This window comes from Triplophysa rosa, linkage group LG10, assembly GCF_024868665.1.
Source record: "Triplophysa rosa linkage group LG10, Trosa_1v2, whole genome shotgun sequence".
Taxonomy (NCBI): Eukaryota; Metazoa; Chordata; class Actinopteri; order Cypriniformes; family Nemacheilidae; genus Triplophysa; species Triplophysa rosa.
The window spans coordinates 15512665-15538410 of NC_079899.1; the positions used below are offsets into that span (position 1 = coordinate 15512665).

The window sequence follows — 25746 nt, forward strand, 5'->3', positions numbered from 1 at the left end:
AAAAGCATCAGCCAAATGTACAAATGTGTAAATGTCCAAATCAATGTCAAAGTGCAGAAGGAATAAAAAACATTTCCCCACTATATAGACATATTCTTACGCGGGTAAAAATATTTTGCCGCTTACCTGCTGTCTTTTAAGGAACCGTTTGAGGAAGTTAATAGGGTGAAATTGCATGCATTTTTTAAAACACGGTTAACCGCTTTCAGCGTTTAATGAGTAAGACATTTCTCCTGTAATAACCTGGCTTCCAGTTCAATATATTGTCTTTCTTGGTATTCGTGATTCCAGTCAGGAGTCTAGCAGTAGGAGGGATGATTGTAAGATGATTGAAAAACTCAATGAATTGCGATAATCAAGTCGGAAAGAAATGAAAGCAAAAGTGCTATAGTTTTTGTAGAACAACTAAGTTGTAAAAATAATTAACTCTGAGCTGGAATTAGGTTTACGGTTAGATAAAGGTGACCTGATATTACATACAGTGCAAGATATCAAGTGTTATTAGAATATCTACAAAGTTCCTAAAAATGGTTTTCTTTATTGTACTGTAGGTTTTGTTTAAAAATGAGTATCTTTTGTAAAATAATAACACATGCAGAATTTGGTCAGAGTGACATTACTTATTAATGCATTTGCATTTAAAGGTCCCGTGTATGAAATTTAGCGACATCTAGCAGTGAGGTTGCGAATTGCAAACCCCCGGCTCACTCCACCGCTCACCCCTCCCTTTCTAAGCATTACGGTGGCTGACACAGGACTAAGTTGTCCTTACATTTTCGTTTCTTTCCCAAAAGAGATAACGTATTTATGAACACGCTCTGGAGAGCAGTTTGTCCGTTTAGGGCTACTGTATAAACAACATGGCGACATCCCCCATGTAAGGGGATCCGCGGTGTAGCCTATGTACAGAAATAGCTCATTCTAAGTTAATAAAAACATAACACTTCATTATGTAAGTTCTTTATACACCTCTGAAGACATAGTTATGTATATTATATTGCATTTCTGTCAACAGATCCTCCAAAAAAGGACACAGTGGACCTTTAAAACCATTAAACAGCATCATTCATTTACTTCCTGCATCTGACTTTACTGAGTAACGTTTTCCTCGCTGAAACTCTAAATTCAGAACATATTATCTTTCCAAGATGCAATTTCAATAGTGGGCAGCGTTTTCTTGGAAGTTTGTTTTTCGCGTGGCATGAAATAATGCAGCATTTCAGCTCGACTGACGAATTTTATTAAGAGTCTTTATATCTGAGGCCTTAAGCCGCCCTGATCAGCATAATCCCTGTCCAAACAACAGATAATGAATCTGCCTCTGATACAGCAGGGAGCTGCAGGAAAACCCACTGCTGATCTGCAGAAGATGAGCACAAATTATTGGATTTAAACCAGCAGGAGAATTTCTAATGGGTTTGTGGTAAGACTTCCAATGTTCATCGAAAGTGTCCTCTAGTCAGGGAAGCTTCTCATTGCATTGACACACAAAGATTAGATGCACTAATACAAGTCATTTGCATGAATAGCTTTACGGTTTATGAGGGGAAGAGAAAAGACTCTTCCGCATTAAAACACGTCTCGCTCAGTGATACTAGCAAATGCAAATTTCCTCACCAAATGTGTCTATGGAACAATTCTCATTCTTTTTTCATTCGGATGATATATGTCTCCTAACAGTTCCGTTTCTCTCTCATGATATCTCTGAATGAAAAATGGTTAATTTTGCACCCAAAATGCACAATCTGTCTTCCATTGCGCAGTGAACAGCAGCTCCCGGGTTGACACACACACAGCTCTATTGAAATCACTGCAGTCTGATTCGGCCCAAACTGATCCAGTCAAACATGACACGGACCATTGCAGTAACAGAGCAGAATGAATGAGGACAGGAGTTCATCTCTCTTTCTGCTGCCATGCTCTGGTGGATCACTTTTGAGTTGGGAAATGAAGGCTCTGTTGATGTAAAGTGAGAGAGAGGGAGAGATTCTGTCTTTTTATGTGTATTCTGAGGTGTACTTCTGTGTGTCTCTCCCACGAAAGTGTTTTTATAAAGCAGATTGCTCCAAATCTGAATTCTGCTTGGTAGAGTCATGTTCAAAGGCATTGAAAAAATGCATATAGATTTCTACCTTTAACCACACATTCTATATTAAAGTTATGTTGCCTAGCAACCATAAACAGCCTTGCATCCAGATTAGCATGTCAGTGTTTATATTGTGACAAAGACCTAAATCTTTCAAAATTTAGTTAAAGACATGAAACAGCAAAGGTTGCCAGGAACAATGGTCAAATACATTTTTGCCATCATCGTGGAAAAATATTTGAGTGCAGAACGCAGTGATTCTGCTACACTAATTAAAGGGACAGTTCTTCAAAAAATGCAAATTCTATCATGAATTACACACCCTCTAATTGTCTACCATTGACTACCATAGTAGGAAAAATTATTGTGATTTTTTTGTTCTGTTGAACACAAAAGAGGATATTTTGAGGAATTTAGGAAAGCAAACAATGGGCAAACACTGGGTTTGTGTTTAACCAAACAAAGAAATTTATACAGATGATGGTGAGTCATTCATGACATAATTTTCATTTTTGGGTGAACTATCCCTTTAAGTATTCCAGAAACACAACTATAAAATACAGGAATTAAAAAAAAAAAAAACATTTATAGTCGTTTTATTGCTGATGCCTACTTCACATCAAGAACAACTTATTACACTTTTTTTAAATTGCTGTATTACATGATCCTCGCATGATCTATTTTTAGTCATTGTTGCTATTTGTGATCTTTGTGGTGAACGTTAACGCAACTGCTACAGTAACATAAAAGCGCTTGACACCAAATCCAGAATGTACTCTCTTATTACTGCCACGCTGCGCTCCTGTCTTAGCGGCTCATTTGGCCGATTGATATAAGGGAGCAGGCACGGGCTATTCTGAGCACAATAAAATAACAATGACCATTTTATCTCTGTGTTTTGGCATTTAAGCGGAGCAGTGAACGTTGAGAAGTGCAGCGTGGCAGCTGAAACTGAAAGACAAACAGAGTCAGTCTGAGACCTCAGGCTAAAATGACTCAACGCACCCGCTGCTTTTATACTGTTTCATCGAGCCATTAAAACCTGCAGGTCCACTGGAGCACAACAAAAAGACGGAAAGAGACAAAGACAAAGCAAAGCGAAAAGAAATAAATGGAAAGAAAACGTGAATGGGAGGAGGAGAGAGACGGAGAATCTGACAAGAACAGACATGGACAAGCCCCTCAGTGACTCAAGTGCTTGACTAGAATAACCCCTACCTTCAACACACGGCCATGATAGGACACTCACACACACACGCCGTGCCTCAGGCCAGATTGGGTCAGACTCTCGGATAGATTGTCTCTCCTGTAAATTCTGACTCCGTTTGCTGGAGCTGGACGGACGTTTCTGGGTACGTTTCAAAAGGTCAAGATGAAGAGAAAACAAAGGCAGCAGTATTTGTGGATGCGTCAGGGTAGTTTTAAGTCCAACACAACCTCATGGTGTATTTTTAACATGATCACTTTCACTTCAGCGACGTTAGTTTTAGGGGTGGGGCTTTATTTTTATTTATGATCATACATTTTTCTGGATCTATTGCCAGAAATGCAATATAATATACATAACTTGTTTTCAGAGATGTATAAAGACCTTACAAAAAGAAGCATTATGTTTTTATTATCTTAGAATGAGCTATTTCTATCTACATACAAACTAACATTAATAATTGTAACATTAACAAAGATGAATAAAGGAAATTGTTCATTGCTAGTGCATGTTACTTTATACATTTACTAATGTTAACAAATACAACCTTCTTGTAAAGTGTTACCCTATTCACGTTGTTCATTTACAAATTCATTCAAATTCGCAATCTCGTAAAACAGCAACAAGCACAACAGCACAAGCTCTGCTGAAAGCAACTGACGTTCCAGTTCCTTCCCAAGTGCAGTGTGCATTCAGATGTCACAATGTCCTCCAAATTCAATCTAGATTGGGATGTCGTCACAAAGCTCTCCTCAAATCAAATCAAGTGGGGAAAATTCCTTTATCTGTGTAATTATTTTGCAATCATCTTTACACACCGTCTCGCTTATTTCCATCACCAGGAGGATGTGAGGCATAAACCTCGTGATTAACAGGGCCGTTTCCATGCTGCTGCCTTTCTGTAGGTCACGGCTCACCTGTGGAGACTAGCATGTAATGTGGACCGAAGCGCTACAGTGATTCTGGCTGAGAAATAGATGTGGCTGTCACATCAAATTAAAAATTCGAGCTGGTTCGGTCCTTGATGAAAAGAGAGGCTTCTCAACAGCATTTGGAGGATAGACAACAGAAAGAGAGAGACAGAGAGAGAGGTGGATGGGGGACAAATGCACATATCGATATCAACAGGCCAAACAACAGACTCACAGGAGTAGGGTGCCTCATAAATGCTATAAGGGGGCTTTTATCTAACTCGACAGCACAGTAAAGGCAGACTAATTTCGGGGTTGAGTCGCTGAAGGGCACATGGTGATAGAAGATCTTCATAACTGGTTCATGGCTTGCATTAAAAGATTACATTTAAAGATGCTAAAAGATAAAAAAAAAACGAGCCACGTAAACCCTAAAAAAACTACACAAATGGTACATTCGCTCAAATATTTAAATCATAGAACCCCAAAAACTGAATTGTGTCCTAATCCAAAACATGTTATAGCTTTTGTAAAGATAAGAATGAGCCCACTGGGAACGGACCCTTAGACAACATATAAGACCTTGTCTGGCCTCTAGGAACACTTATCTTTCCATCCATCGCTCTCTGAGCAGGAGTATTTTTGACAACAGAGATTAATCTAAAGTACAAGAGCATGGAGTTTTATGTTTACACCCACCAAACAGATTAATTAGAGGAACAGAGGAAGCACACAACCAGAGACAACATGGTCATTTATCAGGGACAGAAATGATGGAGAGAGCAAGAAAGAAAAAATGAGAGGCACAGATGTTAATGCGGTGTCCGTCTGCTCGGGTAAATCGACGTAGCGTTAATTGTAGCGAATCATATTACAACATTTCCACCCTTGGAAAATTAACACCATTGTGACAGAAAAATAACATTCAGCACATCAGAGGCGTCGTAACTTCAAGCGAGGCGTTCATAATTCACGCCACCCTATGCGTGAACATTTTCGGTTTATTGATTTACATTTTCCCACAACAGATTCAGCTAATCACTCAGTCCTGCTTTTCACAGCCTTTGAAAACTTCCTTCAAAAACTAACAATGAGAATGATTTATCATGTACACTTGATCAGAGAATTCAGATGCATTTCTCAATTTATTGCAGTGACTTACAAACATTCTCAACATTTATTCTCAGCACAAAACAAAAATAAAATTTGCCTGTCATAAAGTTTAAGAGATGGTAAAAGTGAGGAGTAAACAAAACAATATAACAATACAAACACGAATGAATAACACCTTATCATCAATACCTCATACTATATCACCCACATGAACATTAAAAATTAGAATGAACAAATGCTTACCAATGAAGCGCGCTTAAATTATGCAGACCTAACACGATACTGTATGTTCACAGCGTTGCCAGTTAGTCAGCCTTTGGTTAGCGCGACGTTTATGATAACAATATCGCTGTGATAAATATGGTCTGGACACGTCCTCACAATGCAAACTGTGTGAAAGTCTCAATGATATACACAGATATCTATAAACACTTACAAAAAGTGAATGTCAGCCTCTAACACAAATGTGTTTTGCTGCGCAGCTTTCTTATCTTACATTTTGTTGAACTTTTCATTGTCTTTGCATAAGAAACTTTAAAATATGGTATCCTATATTTTATAGGTATTTTACAAGTATCCTATATGACATGCACTGTATTGACTTGAGATTGAATAAGTGGTTGTAATAATTTGGGATGTTTAGGGGTATTCTAGGTGAGTTTAGGAGCGCACGGCCTCATACATGGCCTCAAAAACAACACATGGACTAGGCCCAATCAGTGGCGGAGCCAGAGGGAGGTCCAAGGTGGCACTGAACACCCCTGAAATCCAATTGGCCACCCTGGGTGCCACCCCAAAATTTGATTCGCTACTTATGTTGATTGACATCTGATTTCCCCCTTATTTGATCAACGCTTTTATTTTGACGTTTGGGCCCATGCTTGCACGTGACGTCACCGCACACGAAATTCAAGCAAGTCTAGTTGAGAATGAGAACGGAAAAAGGTTGTGCAATGGATTGTACAGCGCGAAATCTGAGATTTATTTTTAAAGACTGATGAAAGAGAGAAAAGAAGCAAATGGAGCGCTGCAATTTACTGAACAAATGGAATATTCAAAAGTACCCGCTTGCTTGCTAGCCATATCAAGTCCGACCCAGCCAGGTAACGTTACGTTTTTTGTTGAACCATGCCATTATAGTGTTATCTACCTACTTTCTAACGTTACACTTTTAAATGTTGCGTAAATGTAAAGTTTTCCCAGGGTTTTCTAACCTTAGATAAATATAAACAGTGTTGGGAGAGATCCTCTATTTCTTTTAACATTCTAAGCAGGTGTACTTCATACAAACTTTAGAAGGAAGAAATAAGTTTCCCTCTTTAGCCTTGGCTTTAGGATTCCTAAACAACGTTTCATTGTGTAAGTTTATGTTAGGCTCCATTAACAGATAGTAAATCGGTTCCCACCATAACATACATTGTTTACATCAGGGTCGGAAATTAACAGAGGCTTTGGAAAAAATGACAACAAGGTGAACAAATCTGCTCTCCAAGTTCAAGACAAAAGACAAAAGAGGAAAATAGTCCATGCATAATAAAAAACTAGCTATGACATTCGCAATCTAAATAAGATTTGAGCATTACAGCCAATCAAGTTCAGGGTATGAATATTCTGACCAATCAGAGGCGTTTAAATGATTCAACGGTGAAGAAGAGCTGTGCTGAAGTGCGTCACGCTCAAAGTTTATCATTAACAACCGCGTCCAGATACGATGTAAGAAAGAGATTCATTAGTAGTCAGACTATTTACTGTATTACCTGAAGCTATTGAGTGTTTTAGTGATGTTGGATGTTCTTTGTTTGTTTTCTACCTATTTCCCGTTTGAATAACTGCTTTTTATGTTCCTTAGAGAATCAAAAAAAGCAATAAAACAGCAATACAATAATTCATAAACGCTTCTCGGCTTGTTTTGTAGGTGTAAAGCGTGTGACAAGTGTTCATGTATCCTAATATCTGAAAGTAATAATCTAGATGACAACATCAAGGGCAATAATCAGCATCAATGATTTTTTAAAATCTTGCAGTTAGGGCTGTGCAATTAATTGAAAATTAATCGTAATCATCAATTTTGGCCTTCAGCAATTACAAAAACAAAATAATCGAGGTAAAACGATTATTGTGCCGCATTCCATTTTGCAAGGATCCTCTCTTTTCTCGTGGTATAATTCCACAGTGCACCCTTTTCTTTTACAGCGGTTCAGCTGTGCTATTTCTTTACATTTATTTTTCAGTTGAATTCACAGTTTAAAAGCCAAGTTAAAAGAAAATAAAAAAAATTTAAGTTAATGAGTAATCGTGTTAAATAATCGGGATCTCAATATTGGCCAAAATAATCGTGATTACGATTTTTGTCATAATCGAGCAGCCCTACTTGCAGTCCTATGGAATGAGTTTATGTTTTATCAGATATATGCTGCTCTTGTCCACATCAGTTTAAAGACACCTAAATTAATTAAGACACTAATTAAACAAGTTATCAGGGTTAAGCTATGTTTTCAACATTTTCATTATTTATATTTTATTGTTTATTTCATCTACATACATTTAGAAGTAAATTATCACTTGTACCTCTTATCAGCAATTCTAAGATTTATTTTTTATAATTTGATGCCAGGTCAGGGTTAAACACACATTTTCTGTCATGGTCTGTGGACCCCCTGAAGTAGCCTTGGCCACCCCCTGGCCACCCCATATATAAAACTCTAGCTCCGCCACTGGGCCCAATCCCAATTCTACCCCTTACCCCTACACTTTCCCCTACCCCTCCATTTGGCGCGTTCACGTGAAGGGGTAGGGGTGTCTCAATTCTCTTTTGGTTGGAGGGGTAGGGGTAAGGGGAAGGGCCAGATAGCCCTTCAAACGAAGATTTTTCGGGACCTCACTTCAAACGAAGGGCTAAGAGAAATTTCCAACATGGCTGCTCACTCGAGCAAGCAGACCCATAAATGTAAGTAATTTTTGCCATTAATAAGGATTTTTATGACAATTTTTCATTTTATGTATGTTACATTCAATCTTGTGTTTGTATTTACGGTGATGTTCTTTTAACGTTTGCAAAAAAAACCCGCTAAAGTTTTTTATCGGACAGCACTGATTGCACGATATTAGAAAATATATTTTTATGTCATATACCCGGTGCATCGGCGCATGTCCTCTGACGTAACGAGCTAGCAACGACGTATATGATGATGACGTATAATAGTGAAGTAGTGGTGTCCCATTTCTTAACAGGATGTAACTCTTAAATTTTGATCTGATCTTAGCTCCTTTTTATTTGCCCATAAAAAAATTGTTTATATGTTATCGCTTAAAGATATTATATGTTCATACACTAATGATTGTAAAATGTTTGATTATGTGGTTAACTTCTATATTTTACATAGCAAATATTATATTCATAGACAAAAGTTTGTAAAATCTGCACTTAGCTGCAATTTATTTTTGTTAGAATTGGAGATTTAAAAAAATCTCTATTGCTTATAAATAACAAAAAAATGACAAGTTGTTAAAATTTATGGAGACGTTTTATTCAATTTAATATCCCGCCTCTTTTTATCATACAGTGTTTCTATGTATGCTCCTTTCATTCTTTTCTTCTTTGTATTTAGAATTTGTCCATAGGAAGGAGAAGAAATACATGTTTTTTATTATTATTAATTTTTTTTCCTGTTTCTTTTCCTCTTTGTATGGTCCTTTGTTGGATCTGTTTAATATTGTAATTTTCAAGATCTCCAATAAAAAAAGGGAAATTTGTAGCCCTTCCCCACTTTGTTTCAAGGGCAAGGGGAAGGGGCGAGGGGTAGGCGAAGGGTAGAAAATAGAATTGGGATTGGGTCTTAATTGGTTCGACTTGATGCGGCGCTGCGCAGATCGATCGAAATCTGACTTGAAGCAGTGCATGCCGGTTAGAAATTTTGTCCGACTTGAACCGGCGCCGATGCCACGTGACCTTCACGTGTGTCATCAAAGTACCGCGAGAGCATTTCGAGAACAGCCGGCGCAGCATCTCAGGAGCGGCTGCACCAGGCTGTGATGACGACATAGCTTTTCATGATTGGCTAGACAACGATCACGTGCGTTTCGGGTTTATTATACACATTCAGTTCAACAGCCTGGTACAGCCGCTCCTGAGATGCTGCGCCGGCTGTCGCTGAGCAAGCCGGCTGTTCTCGAAACGCTCTCACGCTACTTTAATGCCCCACGTGAAAGTCACGTGGCGTCGGTTCAAGTCGGACAAAATTTCTAATCGGCATGCACTGCTTCAAGTCAGATTTCGATCGATCTGCGCAGCTCCGCGTCAAGTCGAACACACCTATTAATGCATGTTTTTAAAACAGCTAAAACTCTGTTCGTACAAATATAATAAACATGTTATTTTGTGTTGTTTAATAAAATAAAAATGAAATGAATACAGACTCCGTTGGTAATTTAATAATATGTGCTTATGTTTACTACGATTTTTAGGCACAGTGTTAAGCAGCACATAATTTGCAATATGAAGAGTTTATGGTTGCTACTTTTTAATTTAAACGTTTGTTTATTGGACAAATAAATCCCTTGCACCTGATTACCCCATGATTTCACCCGCGCCTGACACTCATTACCTGGACCCTATGTTTACCTATTGTCTTTGTTCAATGTCAAGTCTAGTTGCATTATGCGTGTTTCTAGTTCAGACCGGTTTGTACCTGTGGATGTTACCCGTGCATGTTATTTGTGAATTAGGCTACCTGCCTGTGGATGTTTGTTTACCCCTAGATGTTACCTGTTGTATTGTCACCTGCCGTTTGGTCATCTGTTCACCTTACTCTCAGTGGCATCGTCATTCCCTCCGAAAGTGTTAAGTCACAAAACACAAAAACATCTTTATTTCTGTCTGACACATTTAAACCATTTGGATATGCTTTTCCTTTCATTTATAAATTACATGATAATATCTGGTCAGCTGATGACACTTCAGACCTGTTATTACATGCATGTTGCTAAAGTAGTACAATCATGTCTGTGCTTCACGATGACAGTCTGTCAAGCACACCCAGTGAACTAGTGATGCGCGGGTCGGGTTGGGTAAAGAAATTGTCACTTTATATGCGGGGCGGGTCATTAAAAACAAAATAAAAAACGTGTATGTTGCTTGCAATTCCCTATAGCCTATATTAAATATTTGGAAATATAATTTTTCATATTTTATTAGGTTCTTTGATAAGGTTATAATACGTTGACCTACGTAGCAACGTAACTTCCGTGATGTCCCCAAACCGGACACGTCACGAAAGCGCCAAGCAGCTCTCGCCGCCAGCCACAACAACAAAACAAACGGAGAAATAAAAGTGAAGATGGAAGACGAGGTGCGGGAGAAACTAAGGTCTGGAATTAACATCATTAAAAGAAAAGAAGGTCAACCTGCTAAATCTAATGTTTGGGACCGGTTCTCATAAATAGTTACAGCAGGAGACAACAGCAGTATCGGCTACGTGAAGTGCCAGTTTCTATGGTTCATAAGCGTATGTTGTTGCCAGTTTACAGGGCGATGCAATCTAATGGCTGTTTCCAAGTAGCTGAAATAAAGCCTGTTTTCATTTACATTACAATGCCTAGTACGCTATGTCTATTTAAAGGTCGTGGGGCGGGGCGTAAAAATAGATAGTGGTGCGGGCCAAATAATTTCATAGAAGCGTGACGGAAAAACCCCGCCGACCCGCGCATCACTACTGTGGACCAAATATACGCATGAAAGTCTAATCTCACTAATGGAATCATTTCGAGGGGGACTAAACATTTAGATTGAAGCTCATAATAGTCTATAGTCAATGAAGAACAATATAGTGGCAGTTTCCCCACATAGACCTAGGTAAAAATAAATAAAGATCTTAGCATTAATACAATCATTTCTTCCAGTCTCCACTGAATAATCAATAATAATTTGATTAATATGGACTTTATAGTGTAACCAAAACGTCTATAGTCAGTGAATATAGTTCTATTGGTTGTATCCTAATATGGTTGGTAGAGTATTATAAAGACAGTTCTGAATATGGAGGACCTCATGGCTACAACATTGTTTAACAAATATAAAAAAGCAACCCATATAAAGTGATGTTTAGCTCAATCTAGCCTGTGACCTAAAATGCTCAGTTTCAAGTGTAAACATTTGTTCTCCCCTTCTGTGCATAGAAATTAATGAAGCAATCTATAAAAGGTCACTGACGCATTACTAGCACACATTTTATTTTTGATTAAACAGGGTGATTATTAGGTAACTGCCTCCTCTGCATGTAGAGTGTGATGTGTTGACAATGACTTCGATATAGATGCTATGAAATCACTATTAGATGAAATTGCAAATAAAAGCAAAACTGACTCTCAATAAACAGGATTTAAAGTTGTATGAAGTTCTTACACACCAGCTGGTAATTCAGACCAGAAGCACAAGACGGCATTCATCGACCTCCATAAGATGCCAAAAACTACATACAAGAGAACGTCTCTCTTCCTCGCACACAGAAATACACTCGCTCAGCATCACACGCAGCTGTGTCCTGATGAATGCTCCGGATTTATTCTGCAGGAACCGGGATCATTTGTTACTTGCGACATCCCCCCTCTTCCCCTTTATTTCTCGCTTTGATAGAGCTGCCAGCTGCTCCAGTTACAAACACTCTTTTGATCTCTCAACTTCTTCTGGCCAAAACTGACTTCCGCCTTTATACAAAACGCTAAAACCCCCCAAAAAACCCTCCGTGAGTGAGAGACACTGTGGGTGGGTGGCTGAGCCAAGCCATGGGGCGATGGATTGAGAGACATACTGAACTGAGTAAGAAAGATGGTTTGAAACACATTCTGAATGTGAGCTATAACCTGTTTAAAGCATTCTATTACAGCAGGGCAGAGTGATGTAAGGTAAATTCAAGACAGATACGGGTGTGCTAGCCTAATAGACATTAATAAAACCACCTTCTGCCCTACAGGTTAGGTTCAGTGACCATACAGACTCAATTGTGCATAAGTCTTTTAGACTTGAATATCACTTACCTGAGTACAAGGCCACATTTTCAAGCTTGTTATGATGAGTTCAGCGAGGTAAAGGTCTGTCTGAGTAAACATCTTACAGCAACCAGACAGAACCATACTGAAAATACTGCAGTTTATTTCACACATTACAATACTCATTTTCATGATTTTTGTCATGAATAACAAATTGCGTTTACTGGACATACATTTCCTTATTTTTTATATATACAAAATAACCACTAACAATTGATAATGAGATTTTCTGCACTGTTTGGTTTACATAAGTCCAGTTTTAGTTAACAAAAAAAATAATAATGTATTTCCTTCTAAATATTTGGTAAAGGGTTTGATTTTGGTTTCTTTAACCCCCTGTGTGCTACATTATGGCCACAATAAAATCATACTGCTGTATGGTAGATAGATTTATCTACAGTATCAAATTTTACTGGTGCTAACACTCAACCAAAACATTTTTCTACACAGAGAAATTCATGCCAAATTGTCCTTGTTATATTCCAAATGCATTTTAAATACAAAAATTACACTCAAAGTACATGTGCATTAAAAACCAGATAAATTATTACACTAATTATCGTTTAATTTTATGACATGATAGGAAACATTCCCTGAGGGCAGTTGTCCATTGCTACACCTTCCCTTTATTAATATAATAAGGCTGTTTATTGCTCTTCAAACCGAAGATGGAATTTGACTTCAGTCAGTCAACATGATGCATGTTTTCCATCCCAGTGGGTTAAAGACGGTCTACAAACACACGCAATATGTGCAGTTCTATTGGTTGCAAATTTAGAACGAGGACAATTAAAATACAACATTTGCAACACATTGTGCCTGGGCTGTTTACAAAGCAACGCCTCATGATGCAAATACTCCATAAATAAAAAGAAAATAAAACCATCTCATACAGTGAGGACACTAACTTTAGTTTCCATGGCAACAAGACCCAAGCAGTTCCTACAAGGGCAAAGTAGTTTGTTAGTACTTTCGTCCACTAAGACGACGCTCTGAAAGCAAACAGCCAGCAGCACTTACAGACATCATCTCACCACTGCCACCTCTCCAGGTCAAACGACCTTCAAAAGCATCTATACGACCCATTATGGATAAAGTCTGACGGCTGAATGAAAGTGCTGAGTCTCACTCTGATATACTAAAGAACGTCGGCCGGATGGACATTACACTGACATGGCAGCGTGATGGGTCATACTAGACTGAAAGGGGGAATTTAGTGCAGTAACTGCTCGGAGCTAGGCAGGTTATTGCTGGACATCATTTTTAGATCACGTAAAAAAATTGTACACCGAAAGCTTATTTAACTAAAAAAAGTGTTTTAGATATTGCTCCCAGTTATTCTTAGGCTTTGCAATACAAAAAGTTTCATGTGCGGTTAGCATAAACTTTAAACCACCCCCGGTTATAAATTACAATTACTTCCAGTTGTGAAGAAAGCAGCGGTTTCTTTAAGACGGAAACAAACAAAAAAGAAACACCAGTAGCACCAGTAGGCTGCGTGGACAGTGATGCAGACAAGGCATGGCAGAACGCATTGGGGACAATCTCTACAGCAACACAGATGAAAAGTGCAGCAGCGAGTGAAGGACAGACTGCCTCGTGCATTCTCCTGTTAGACTGCATGGTAGATGATTGAGTGCATCTGAGAGCTTGCGCGTGTATGTATGAGAGTGCATGAATTGTGTGTATGTGACCTCTAATATATGTGTCTGTTTGTGAGTTTGCAAAAACTGTGAGGGTGATCACTCCACATTTAATTGTGTTAGTCCGTGAACCAGACCAAGGTAGTAGATTCATTAAATTGGTTAAAGAACAACACAACACAAAATAATATCAGCAAAGTTAGTAAAATTCTTACTAAGAATGTTTTATTAAAATAAATGCCAAGGAGGTTAATAAGAAAAAATAACAGCATACACCATAAAAACTAAATGCAAGCATGTAAAAATCCCTATGACAAGAGAAAACTAATAAGTCGCTAATGAGTTAAACAAGCTAAGATATCAGCAAGAAAAAAATAACTAGGAAAGGCGATGCTCCCAATGAGAGATAGATTTGAGTAAAGAGTGGGCTGAGACGGAGGCCGGAGGAGAGAGAACATGGGAAACAAAATATTATGTAGTGGGCTTCATATCCGAAAAAAATGACTCGTACATAGAAAATGAAGTTAGAAAAATACATTAGAAACCTGTAACAATGGCTGTAATTTACATTATTACACATGTATAGGCAGGCAGAAGAGAACAAGATTTCTCCCAACACCTGATAGACTCAAAACCCAACTCTAAAACAATAACAGCACATAGTAACATGGCAGAGGGAATTCTCTTAATACTGTCCATTTCTCTGTAGTCTCCTCTGCTCCTGTCTAATATTGCATTTCATTATTTCAATAGGCTTAAAAATGTATCTATAACACTGAGAAAAAGAAACATTGACCTTTTGTGTGTAACAAAATTAAAGAACAAGACCACACTAGTGACTGCCAGGGTTACAGGAAACAAAATACAATGTCATGTTTGTTGTTGTTGACAATGAGATAAACACTCCCGATTGTTTGAATGACTGAAAACTGTTTGGAGGAGGTCTGGTCTCTAGTGTCTGATTTAGTGGCTTTTCGTAGCTTTTAACTTTGCAGCAAACCCTCTTTCTATTAATACTTTCACAACATTTGCCTTTCTCAGATCAGTTCAAAACTATAAACCAGTGGTCACCAACCCTGTTCCTGGAGATCAACTGTCCTGCAGACTGCAGCTCCAACCCTGCTTCAGCACACCTGTCTGTAATTATCAAGCAAACCTGAACACCTTGATTAGATAATTCAGGTGTGTTTGATTGGGGTCAAAGCTGAAATCTTCAGGACGGTCGATCTCCAGGAGTAGGGTTGGTGACCACTGCTATAAACTGTCCAGAAAAAAACAGGAAGTTAACTAAATGGTTCATCTGTTCCTGTCTTTATCAACACGAAAGTTGTATATCTCCTAGGCATAAGAGAGTACATTTTGGCAAACATGTATGCTTAAAAAAAAAACAGTGATCGGTAGCTTCCAGTTTGCAAATCTTGAAACAAGGGGAGGTTTCAGATAAAGCCCAATGTTCAAGACCAATTAATTCAGTTTCTTAAATCCAAACACCTGGCAGACTTCCACATCATGATTGGCAGTTGTTCTTGACAAAAATCACAGTAACCAATTTTATAGACAGCATTACTGATTTTGTCTTCATAATATAAGAATATAATGCATTAAAAATAACAACAAATAAAACACTTTGTTCAAATGGGTATTAAAGGAAAACAAAAGAAAAAAAAATCAATTTTGGGAAGACAAATCATGGCACATAGTTAGCTGGTCAAATGACTGCTATTCCTTTGCATAGCATAGATTCAGTGGCACAACACTGCAACAGCCTTGTGGTTTAACTCCCGGAGAGCTTCTGTTTCTGAACCCCTCATGCGCTCTGCACTAACCTAGTTGGTGCTGAATATTATTGAACAACGTAACACTCGGAAAAAGAAACGACCACGGGTAAGGCACTTATGTCCGTAAATATACTCTTTCAGATTAATCTTTTCCTTCTGCATCATGCAATTCCGCCAACATTCCAAGGTTTGACTATTTTGGTCTGTTTTTCCCCTGGCCAATAGTATCCGAAGTCACACGTTTCTTCACCACCTTTCGCGGTAACTACTCTACTAACTTTTATATATATATTTTTTTGTATTACGTTTCATATTTTGTAACTGCAAGTTAAGTATAAAAAGCTAAAATTGGCAAAAATATATATTTCTTCTCCAGCACCCTGTAAAAGTATCTAATTTTGATCTTTCTGTATTTTAATATGCAATGACGTATCTACATTTGTCTACATTTCATATATATATCATGTATGTATAAAGCAATTTGAACAGGCAGACATGGCTTTCACATCCTATGTTTTCTTGAGAGGGTGGACAGAAATGACAGTGGTCTCAGTAGCTGGGGGTGTGCAGGACACATTGTGGATGGGCTATTCGACGCGGGCGATTGGAGCAAATGCGTTGAAATAAATCAGAAAAGGTCTTTAAAAGAACACCTGCGTTTCGTTTCAGCTCAGCTGAATGGGCAAATTTTTCTAAGGTGAGACGGGGGAGAGAACTCCGCAACAGACAATCAATGTTCGATAAAATAACATACATGATAATGCAGACAGAAAATGTAAAGTGTGTACATAGAGAGAGCGATCATGCCCCTCCCCCATTCATTTTCCTTAGTGTTCATTGGTTTTCCACATCCTAAAGGAAATTAGCGTCTTGTGGGAAGTTTCATTCATTTTTGATTCGCTATCAAACAGATACAGGCATGACATCAAACCTTTTCAAACACTAGACTAAAATGACAGAACCCTTGGCGATTAGATACATACTCGTATATAGAAATTAATTCAATGGAAACCCTTTGGCTAAACGCGCACACATAATACTTTTTTTTGTCTTTTATCTCACAGCTCATTCGAAAAGATTTCTAGAAAGTTCAGGCACTGTATGTGGGGGGTTGAGTTTTTGGGATGGCATAGTTCAGTAAACTGATTCCGGTTCATATCCCAGCTGTCCAACCCTGAATATCCTAGATTTAAATCAACTACATAAACACTTCACCCCAAATCACACCTATTGCCCTGCCTGAGCTGGCACCAATACTGCAATTACCAGCACAGAAATCTGCAAGTATTGCAAAACACTAACAGGATACATGGAAACATAAGAAAAAAGTCAAAGAAAAAAAATAAACAAGCTTTTTGCAGTCTGTCATAGTAGCCATGCTCTCTGTCACCTGATCAGGCACACCCAGAATGTGTCAGCAAAGTAAAAATAAACTCAAACTGAAACACACACACACACATACATCGGAGAAGGACACGAAATTCACAAGTTGGTGTGAGTGTGGATTTCTTTCCTTCTTTTTCTTTTGATTCGTAACGACCAACAGATTAAACGGGTGGGGTACACGTGTACATAATCTGCACCCTGATGCCCCGTTTAGCGTCATAACTAATAAAACCAGGGTCGCCAAGTTTGCGTTTTTGTACTGGAGGTGTAAATGCATTTAAGGGCTAAATTAGCAGAAGACGCTTCTTTATTGCTTTTAAACTTCAGTGCAGATTTTTTGGGGGGTAACGCAACATCGCTGTTATCATCCACCCAATCATTTGTGATTTAAAAAGAAAAAGAAAGAAACAAACTAAAGGTCACAAACTCGTATATAAAATAATAGGAGAATCATCCTTGTTATAGTTACACAACGAGTTGGTATGGAGGGTTGTGTTTTATGTTGGTTTGTGTTAGGATCACTGCTTGGACAGGTGCCTCTCTCTGCGTCCACCAGGCTAGCAAAAGGCAATTACCAGTTAATCTGATCAGCAGGCAGGCTTGGGCGGCTCATCATTGGGTGAAGAGTTCAGAGTTCAGAGGTCATTTGTTAGTTGCCGGTGGCGGCTAGGTGGTTAGGAACAAAAAGGAAAACAACAAAAAGGAAAAAAAAAAGGTAGAAGATATTAGTCAGCAAGAAGAGACCGGAATGACATCATTTTAACAGCAAAATGAATGCAATCTCTGTGTTTAACCCCTTAATTCCATTGGCCAAGAGACAAACACAAGCTACGAAACTTGGTTATGATCATGACACACTAACGTCATGATCACGGTTCCGATAAGAACGTTATTACATGTAATTAAAGCACTAAAATTCCCCATGTTCCCACAAACAAAAGCAGAGAGGTATCACAGACAAACAAGAAAAACACATACAAACAAAAACTAGTAATATTTTAGTGTCGAGTCGAAATGCATGTTACCAACAGTTTAATTAGTTGTGAGGGAAATAAGATAGCTAGTGCGACGTTATGCAAATAAACAGATAAGTCGCGCGATATCGCTTTTGATTTGGTTTTATTTTTCAGCAAACTTATACACAGGAATCAAAAATACATCTGCTATCAAAATACTCTTGTGTAAAAGAGTACCTTTTTCTAGTGTTGGTCAAGACGACAATAAAATCTGGCTGGGCGTAAAGTACAAACTTTAACAAAAACAAAATTTGAAACGTGTGATATAATAGCGTAAGGAGTTGACTCAACCATTGGTTTTGGTAGACAACAAAAAATTATTCCAGTCCATTCACTGCCATTTAAAAAATAAATCATTTAAAAGTAACAAAAAATGCTATTTTGGGATTTCACTGTAGTCAAGAATACATTAATATACAATGCTATTGATAAAAACCATTTACATCAATTACAAGTGTATTTTTTGTAAACCTGAGTGTATTTAGAAGCGTTTGGTATGTAAACATATTTTCACAGTAAAGATGTGTGGTCTTAAATATATAAAAGTGTAGTCCCCTATTCAGAGAAACAAAGTAACACAGAAAGAATAAAAAAGGTAGAAGTATCTTTTCTAACTAACCTCTGTCTGCGGTCACTATCCTTTGGTAAGGATGGACCCGAGAATCATGTCTCCGCACTTTAGTAGCCATTGCACCTAGATTACAACAGGTCCATAAGGTTAGATGTGTCAGCCCAGGAAAACAGAAATATAAAGCCTGTGGGGATACAGCCAAACTGCATGGCCTGCCTCAAATTCTTGTTGTAGCAGAAACTACAACAAAATTCTTGACCGTTTCTAGAACTGAATCGGACTTGGACCATTTGTTTAAAAAAAATTAATAAAATGAGGCTCGTCTTGTGCAGGTTGGCTGTAAAACAGGCATGAATTCTCTTTTCTATTTAAATGTATACATTTTTCACATATGATGTACATATTCAGATTCACAATCAACAAAACAAAAAAAATTACATACAAAAAATTGCACAGTAATTGGTTTGACACACAAGATGTTTGAGACGGGTGGGTAAGGAATCATGATATAAAAAAAGATTTAGCTTATGAGAAAAGAATTTGAATTTGAAAAGCATTTGAAACCGCATCAATTCTAATCATGGTTTGACACCCTGTGATTATGGTATGATAGCACCAGGTTCATGCTAGCTACATGTCAGCAACCTGACTCACTTTCTGCACAATTCACAAGAATACATCAGCAAAAAGAAAAAAGATGGGATGTGTGGAACATAGAATTAAACTGAAAAAGAACATGCAAGTGCTGAGCGTGCTAATGCCAATATGCATGTACTGTTTTCCACTATCCCCAATCTTAAAAGTAACATACAAGTTAAAATGAAATGGCTACTTGGTGAAAAGTGCCACACAATTTCTCCACAAATTTCATTGTGAAGATTGAAATAATGGAATATGGACCTGTTCACACCAGGAACAAAATTAGTTGTCAAGTCAGATGTGAACGTTTCCAGGACAAATATTTCAGATTTATATGATTATTCAATAAAACCAGCAGAAGATGGTTTTATCCAAAACACACATTTGAACCTACACGTTTGTACAACATGTTATAACGTTTAAATATTTGGCATATCAGTAAAAATACTGCACATATTTTAACATGTAGCACCTGCCATGAATAAAAAAAACTCTGTACAAAACCACGACAGTGTTACTATAATGACATTACAGAAAAGACGGTAAGGAAAAAAATATTCTGAAGAAGTACTGACATTTCCCTCTTTGTGTGTGTGTGTGTGTGTGTGTGTGTGTGTGTGTGTGTGTGTGTGTGTGTGTGTGTGTGTACGCCCGCATGCCAAGCTGCAACAGCAGATGTCCAACAAATCACTTCTGATTGCACAGAAGCCCAGAGAGCGAGAGACAGAGCGAGAGAACATGGTCTGGTCTGGGGGTGGTTAGATGTTGGATCGATACTGTAAGTAAATAAAAGGCTGCTAAGCTTGTGAGTGCTGAAGTTTAAAGGTGTAAGCGCAGTACAGTCAGAACAGCAGAAGACCCAAAGGTCCCGACTGTACAGCATTCAGTGTACTATCAATCAGAAGGGTTTTAACTAAGGGAGAGAAACTGATCAATGCTATTCATCGTTATTTTCATTAAAAACCTCTTGCATCATCTGAATACTTAAAATTTACAAAGTTATGATGCAAAGTTCAAAGTCCATAAGACGTAATGATGTAACATCCTATTTAAAAACCACGTTATTATCTTTGAGTGTTTGCAGAAGCCCCTCGCCAGGCAAGGGAGTATGGGTAATTTTCTATGAATAAGGTCAAGCATGCGAGTTCAACAAGGGTAAAAATAAGACAATTGGAGACAGCGAGAATAGTGGAAGAATTTAATGAACATCCCCAACGGGACTCTGGGCTCTTTCTCTCTCTATATGAAGCTCAGCACTGGTACCAAGGCCTGCTACAGCAGGGAAGAGAGAAATGATTTCAAAAGCCAGGAGAAATCCGAGGGGATCCACCAGTAGCCTGCCTGACAAAGCCTCCGGCAGGGAGGAGGGAAAAAAAGCTGTGCGCGAGCAAGCGTGTCGTCACTGTCTGCAAGAGCTTGTGTGTGTGTGTGAGTGTGTGTGTGTGTGTGTGTGTATCCTGAGAGGAGAGACTTCTTACGCAGCAGCAAAAAACAAAAAAATCAAAAGAAAGCCCCTTGTTTAAGACAGGGGTAAGTCGTCCCTTTCCCAGCCCGTCTCAGTGGCAGCTGAACATTCCTATGATGCTCATGAAGCTACATATTTAATCACCTGGGTAAACTAGCCAGCTTGCATGAGCTAGTCATTAAATATTTACCTTTCAGTGAGTCCTGAACGGGGCCTGGCAATGCCCCATCCAAAAAGCCCCCGTAAAACACCCCAGCTGTGCCCTCTTGCAGAGCACCAAAGGGTGAAGTGCCAAGCCCCCACGCCCGCTTACCTAGGACTCCGCTGGACTCCATGGGATATTCCAGCAGAGACGTGGGTGCCAAGGCATAAGGGTAGTCGTAGTGCGTGGTGTAGATGAGGCCCGCATCAGGTGATGGGGGCACCAGGGTGGGGGTACCGTTGGGTAGCAGGTTGGCCATCTGAGTGGGTCGAAGGATGTTCATGATGGGGGTCCCTCCCGGAGTGGGGGGCCTGAGGGCGGATGGGGGGAGGACCTGACCCGCTGGGGCCGCAATCAGACGTTGACCTTGTGCGGCTGCTGCCGCGGCTGCAAGAGAAAACGCAAGGGTGGCTGCCATAAACAAAGAGAAAGAGTGAAGGACAGAAAGAGAGAAAGGAATGAAGAGAGGATGAAGATAAGGGGGAAGGGGAACAAGGTGGGTTGGGAGAGAGAGCCGAAAGAAAGAGAGAGAGAAAGAGAGATAGGATAGGGGATAGAGAGAGTTTGGGGAATGTGAACGTGTATAAAATTTTCAGAACCAGGAAAAGTTTCACAGCATATGTGAGAAAAGCACAGGCAGAAAACAGGAATACACAAAGACAGGGAAAAAAGAGGGTAGGGGAACAAATAAAAAGGAAATTAGTCCATGCGATGGCCAATGAACCACAAAAAAAAGTTGTACCGTAAAGCAAACTAACCCACAACCAAAATCATTACACAAACTTAATCAAAACTAAAACAAGGAAATATTGATGATTGATCATAGTAGGGCAAAGCAATCACCTATTTTGCACAACACACAGTAAATGATCAAACAAGCACATCTGAACTCAATGTCCAACAGCATGTAGAGGAAGAAATTGTGAAAACAATAGTGCCAAGTCTTTTTCAATCAAGTTCATGTGACCCTTTTCATGTCTTATGGGTGAAATTGTGGTTCCACAATTGGGTCCATGGGTGCTCTAGAATTGAATCCATGTTTGAAGTGCTAGAACAAACCTCTACATGCCACCAGGACCTTTGACACAGATTTTGAGGAAATAACTACAATATGACTAATAAATAAGGCGCACCATAGAACACGACACAGATGTGCTTCTTATAAAGACATTTTCTCGTCATACCTATAATCATGCGCATATTCATAAACACGTATACATACATACATATATATCTCTTCCCATCCATTTATGCATTCACTAATTCATCTTTCTATTTTGTAGAGCATTATTGAAAAGCCCAAACTCACACAACTATAACACACAACTATACCTAAGTTTTAATAATAAATAAATAGGTATGGAATGGGAGGAGTCATGTTTATCAAAATGTATTTTATGACATTGCAGCAAGTGACTCTGTATGCAACACCAAGAATACATTGCATTGAAACAGCTTTCGAGAGCGAGAGCGAGAGCGAGAGAGAGAGAGAGAGAGAGAGCGAGAGCGAGAGCGAGAGAGAGAGAGAGAGAGAGAGAGAGAGAGAGTGAGAGAGACTAGACTGTAGGTCAGATGTCTGTACGGGTCTGCAGTAAACGGGATTCTATCTAGAATTAACAAGCATCTGATGTCTGATGAACCCACAAATTTATTATTTGAATATCTTATTTTTAAGACATCACAGCAAAAACAGTGGATTAACAACGCTAACGTTTGGATTATGGTGGGTTTACATTTTGTATTTTGTGCATGTGTGTGTGTGTGTAACCGCTCTCCATACATGGTGTGATTGAGTGTGAATGTGTGAGCACTCAAGCAAATCTCTGTAGTCACTGTACAACACACAATTGCAGCTAAATTTACATGAATCCCTAATAGTTAGTCTCGTGTCTGTCGTGGTGATGCTCAAGTATTTTCCTGGAGTGTATGCATAAGATATTAAGCTTCTGTTTAAATGTGTGCGTGTGTGCATCCTTACGTGTTTTGATGTTGGTGTCTCTGTATGTTCCGTTCAGAATAGCCAGCTCCATCAGCTGCATCTTCTTCAGATTATCTTCTCCCTCTGCCTAAAAAAAAAAATCAAATGGACCAATTAGTGACACTTGTTACTTACAAAACCATTCATCGAGCACCCACAAGAAAATGGGGACAATTTAATTTTAGTACCCCAAATAATAAATAAAGCAGCAGAAACGCCATGTATTTTCAGCAATGATGCTACACTAAAAAATAAAAAAAATCAAGAAATTAAATCATACATTAAAAGTATTATTCAGATCCCCCACTTATTAATAAAAAACAGATGAGTGGTAACCTAAGTTAATATCCGTGTACACTCATAAAACTTAACCAACGCATAATTTAAAGTAGTGGTTGAAACGCATATTTTATTACCATTTGACCCAAATGCAAAACCCAGACCTAGTTAAGAAATGGTAAAGAACATAAAATCGCATCTCTTACTAAGAACTAAAGTCTGATGCCAACAGTAGAGGAACAGATAAAGATGCCCGTTAACAATTACAAAAAAAAGAGAAAACCAAACATAAGAGATCTCAATTTAGTGCAGCTTAAATGCAAAAAAGCAAAGAAACTCAATTTTCCAACAGCAGAGTGAAAAGAGACAGGGCAGAAAGAGAAAAAGCAGAAACCTCACATCAAGTAACAGATTTCAGCGTTTCTTTAGGAAAACACACATCTAAGGCCAACTGCTTTGACAGACATCATATTTGAGCGTTTTTGGGAGAGTTGTCCTTAAAGGACTCTGACTGTAGAAATAACGTTCTTCTAGATTGGTACAAATGAAAACACCCGTACGACTTAAAGCTGTGGAGGACCTCGAGTAGTTTCCTCAATCAGAGAAAAACAAAAACCGTGCGTTAAAGCTACAGATGCCCCCACACGAATGACTCATCCATTCCTGAGCACTACACTAATTCAATACAGACACAAACACATTTCCCTGGAAAAGCTCATATTTTGTACGAACATTCACATTCAAAGAGCTTGTGTATAGCCAATGAAGAACATCTCTGAGGTTGTTACAATAACACTGGCTCATGTGGAGATGGAACAAAAGACAGCTCTGTCTAATCGAATTCAGCACGGAAAGAAAACATTCATCAACTGTCTATTACACTTATTCTGTGTCTGGCAGATGAGTTTTCAGACTTCTTGTGAAATGGCTATCCTTCATGGATTTACCTGGGATTAGTCCTGTGAATTTTGTGTGACTGGCTCACCATCAAACTGCCACAAACATACAGTACATATACACACCAAATAAAACCGAATAGAGACAGATTTCATGGGTCAACAGCAATTCTGTCACATCTTTTCAGTTCTTATTCTGTCCAGCAGATCTCCATTTGTGTTAGGAACAGCTGCTTTATACAGTCTAAAAGTCAGGAATTGTCTACTCCTACAAGGCCAAAGCTTCAGCATAAGCATTAAAAACTGAACTTCCAGAATCCTTAAAAAAGGTTTTCTGGGTATATTAAAGCCAAAGTACAGGATTTTTCCTGCGCTTTAGCTATTGGACTTTTCTGAAGACTTCTGAAGAAAAGATGCATAACTCTTCACGATCACCTAAAAAAAAGCATCAGCTGTTTTATAGCAGAATAAGGCAGAATTCTAAGAATGTAAAAAATTGTGGCTAGCGTGTTGACAGGGCAGTCGGGTCCATCCGTCCCTTTAAGAAGAGTGAAGCACGGCATAAACTCTTACTCGACAAGCCCCAAAACTCCATAAACTGTCACACTCAAATTTCTGCTGACACGGGACTTTGCGTAGTTGGCTCAGTCTTAAATCCAAATAACATCTCAGTGCTGCCCCTGAAAGCCGATGGAGTCGATTTTTTCGCTCCTACGAACAAGGCCTTTGTTTCTGGATCATGCCGCAGAGTATGTAATGAGGCTGCGGTGCCACTGGTCACTAGGGGTAACTCCCCACAGGTCCAGTGGGTCACGGAGGCTAGTGGAACACAGGCTTCCTTTGAGGGCCTGTGACGCTGCTCCTCAGAGCCTCTGTAAAAAAAAGACTGGACATTGTGTTTGAGGACAGTTTTTTTCTTTTCCACCATTTTATAACACCCTATTTCTGTTATTCCCGGTTTCTTTAAAGCCGGAGGCTTCCTCAAGATGTGTGTAAAATATGTCAAGCATATTGCAGACAAGAGAGTGAGTCAGAGAAGCTACATTCACACAGCAGCAAAACATGGTTGTCAGTGCCATTATACAATCATGTTGGCAAACAGCTCAGATGTGAGTGACAAAAACAGTATAACTGACGTGACTTCCTTAAAATTTCAGGAAAAAGCATTCTGAGAGCTTGCTGGTTAGACAGAGAGAGAGAAAGACGACACAGTTAGCATTTCGAAAGAGCTGTATGTCATCATACAGGGGAGAGGCTCATAGGAAACCTCCCTCTGATTTAACCAACAAAAGCAGACAGAGAGAGAGAACTTTTCCCCAAACACGGGATGTGAGACATCAGGTAGAGCCGCTCGATAATCCTGCTCTATCCGCAGGAATCCGATTTAATCAATGGCATCTATTTGTAAGGGCAGCGGAGTGAAGCGGCTCCTATTGGCCACAGGGGAGGACGAGGGACAGCAGGCTTCATGTGACGGAGCTCCTGATCACGTCCATGTTACACACACAGAAGCAGAACATTCACAACAACAA

General features: G+C 38.9%; 1 protein-coding gene across 5 annotated transcripts in view; it reads right to left on the reverse strand.

The window, feature by feature from the left end:
* Positions 1 to 14207: 14207 nt before the first annotated feature.
* qkia (QKI, KH domain containing, RNA binding a) overlaps positions 14208 to 25746 on the reverse strand; it is an 81612-nt gene continuing 70073 nt past the window's right edge. The window contains exons 5-8 of one of the 5 annotated variants that reach the window (XM_057343590.1): positions 23040 to 23127; positions 21050 to 21472; positions 18804 to 18878; positions 14208 to 17834 (exon numbers count right to left, since the gene is read on the reverse strand). In XM_057343590.1, the coding sequence (XP_057199573.1) occupies positions 17818 to 17834; positions 18804 to 18878; positions 21050 to 21472; positions 23040 to 23127 (603 nt within the window). In that variant the 3' untranslated portion in view covers positions 14208 to 17817. Of the gene's footprint in view, positions 17835 to 18798; positions 18879 to 21049; positions 21473 to 23039; positions 23128 to 25746 lie in introns of those variants that run through there. The other 4 variants (XM_057343592.1, XM_057343593.1, XM_057343594.1 and 1 more) reach the window with 4 other exon arrangements.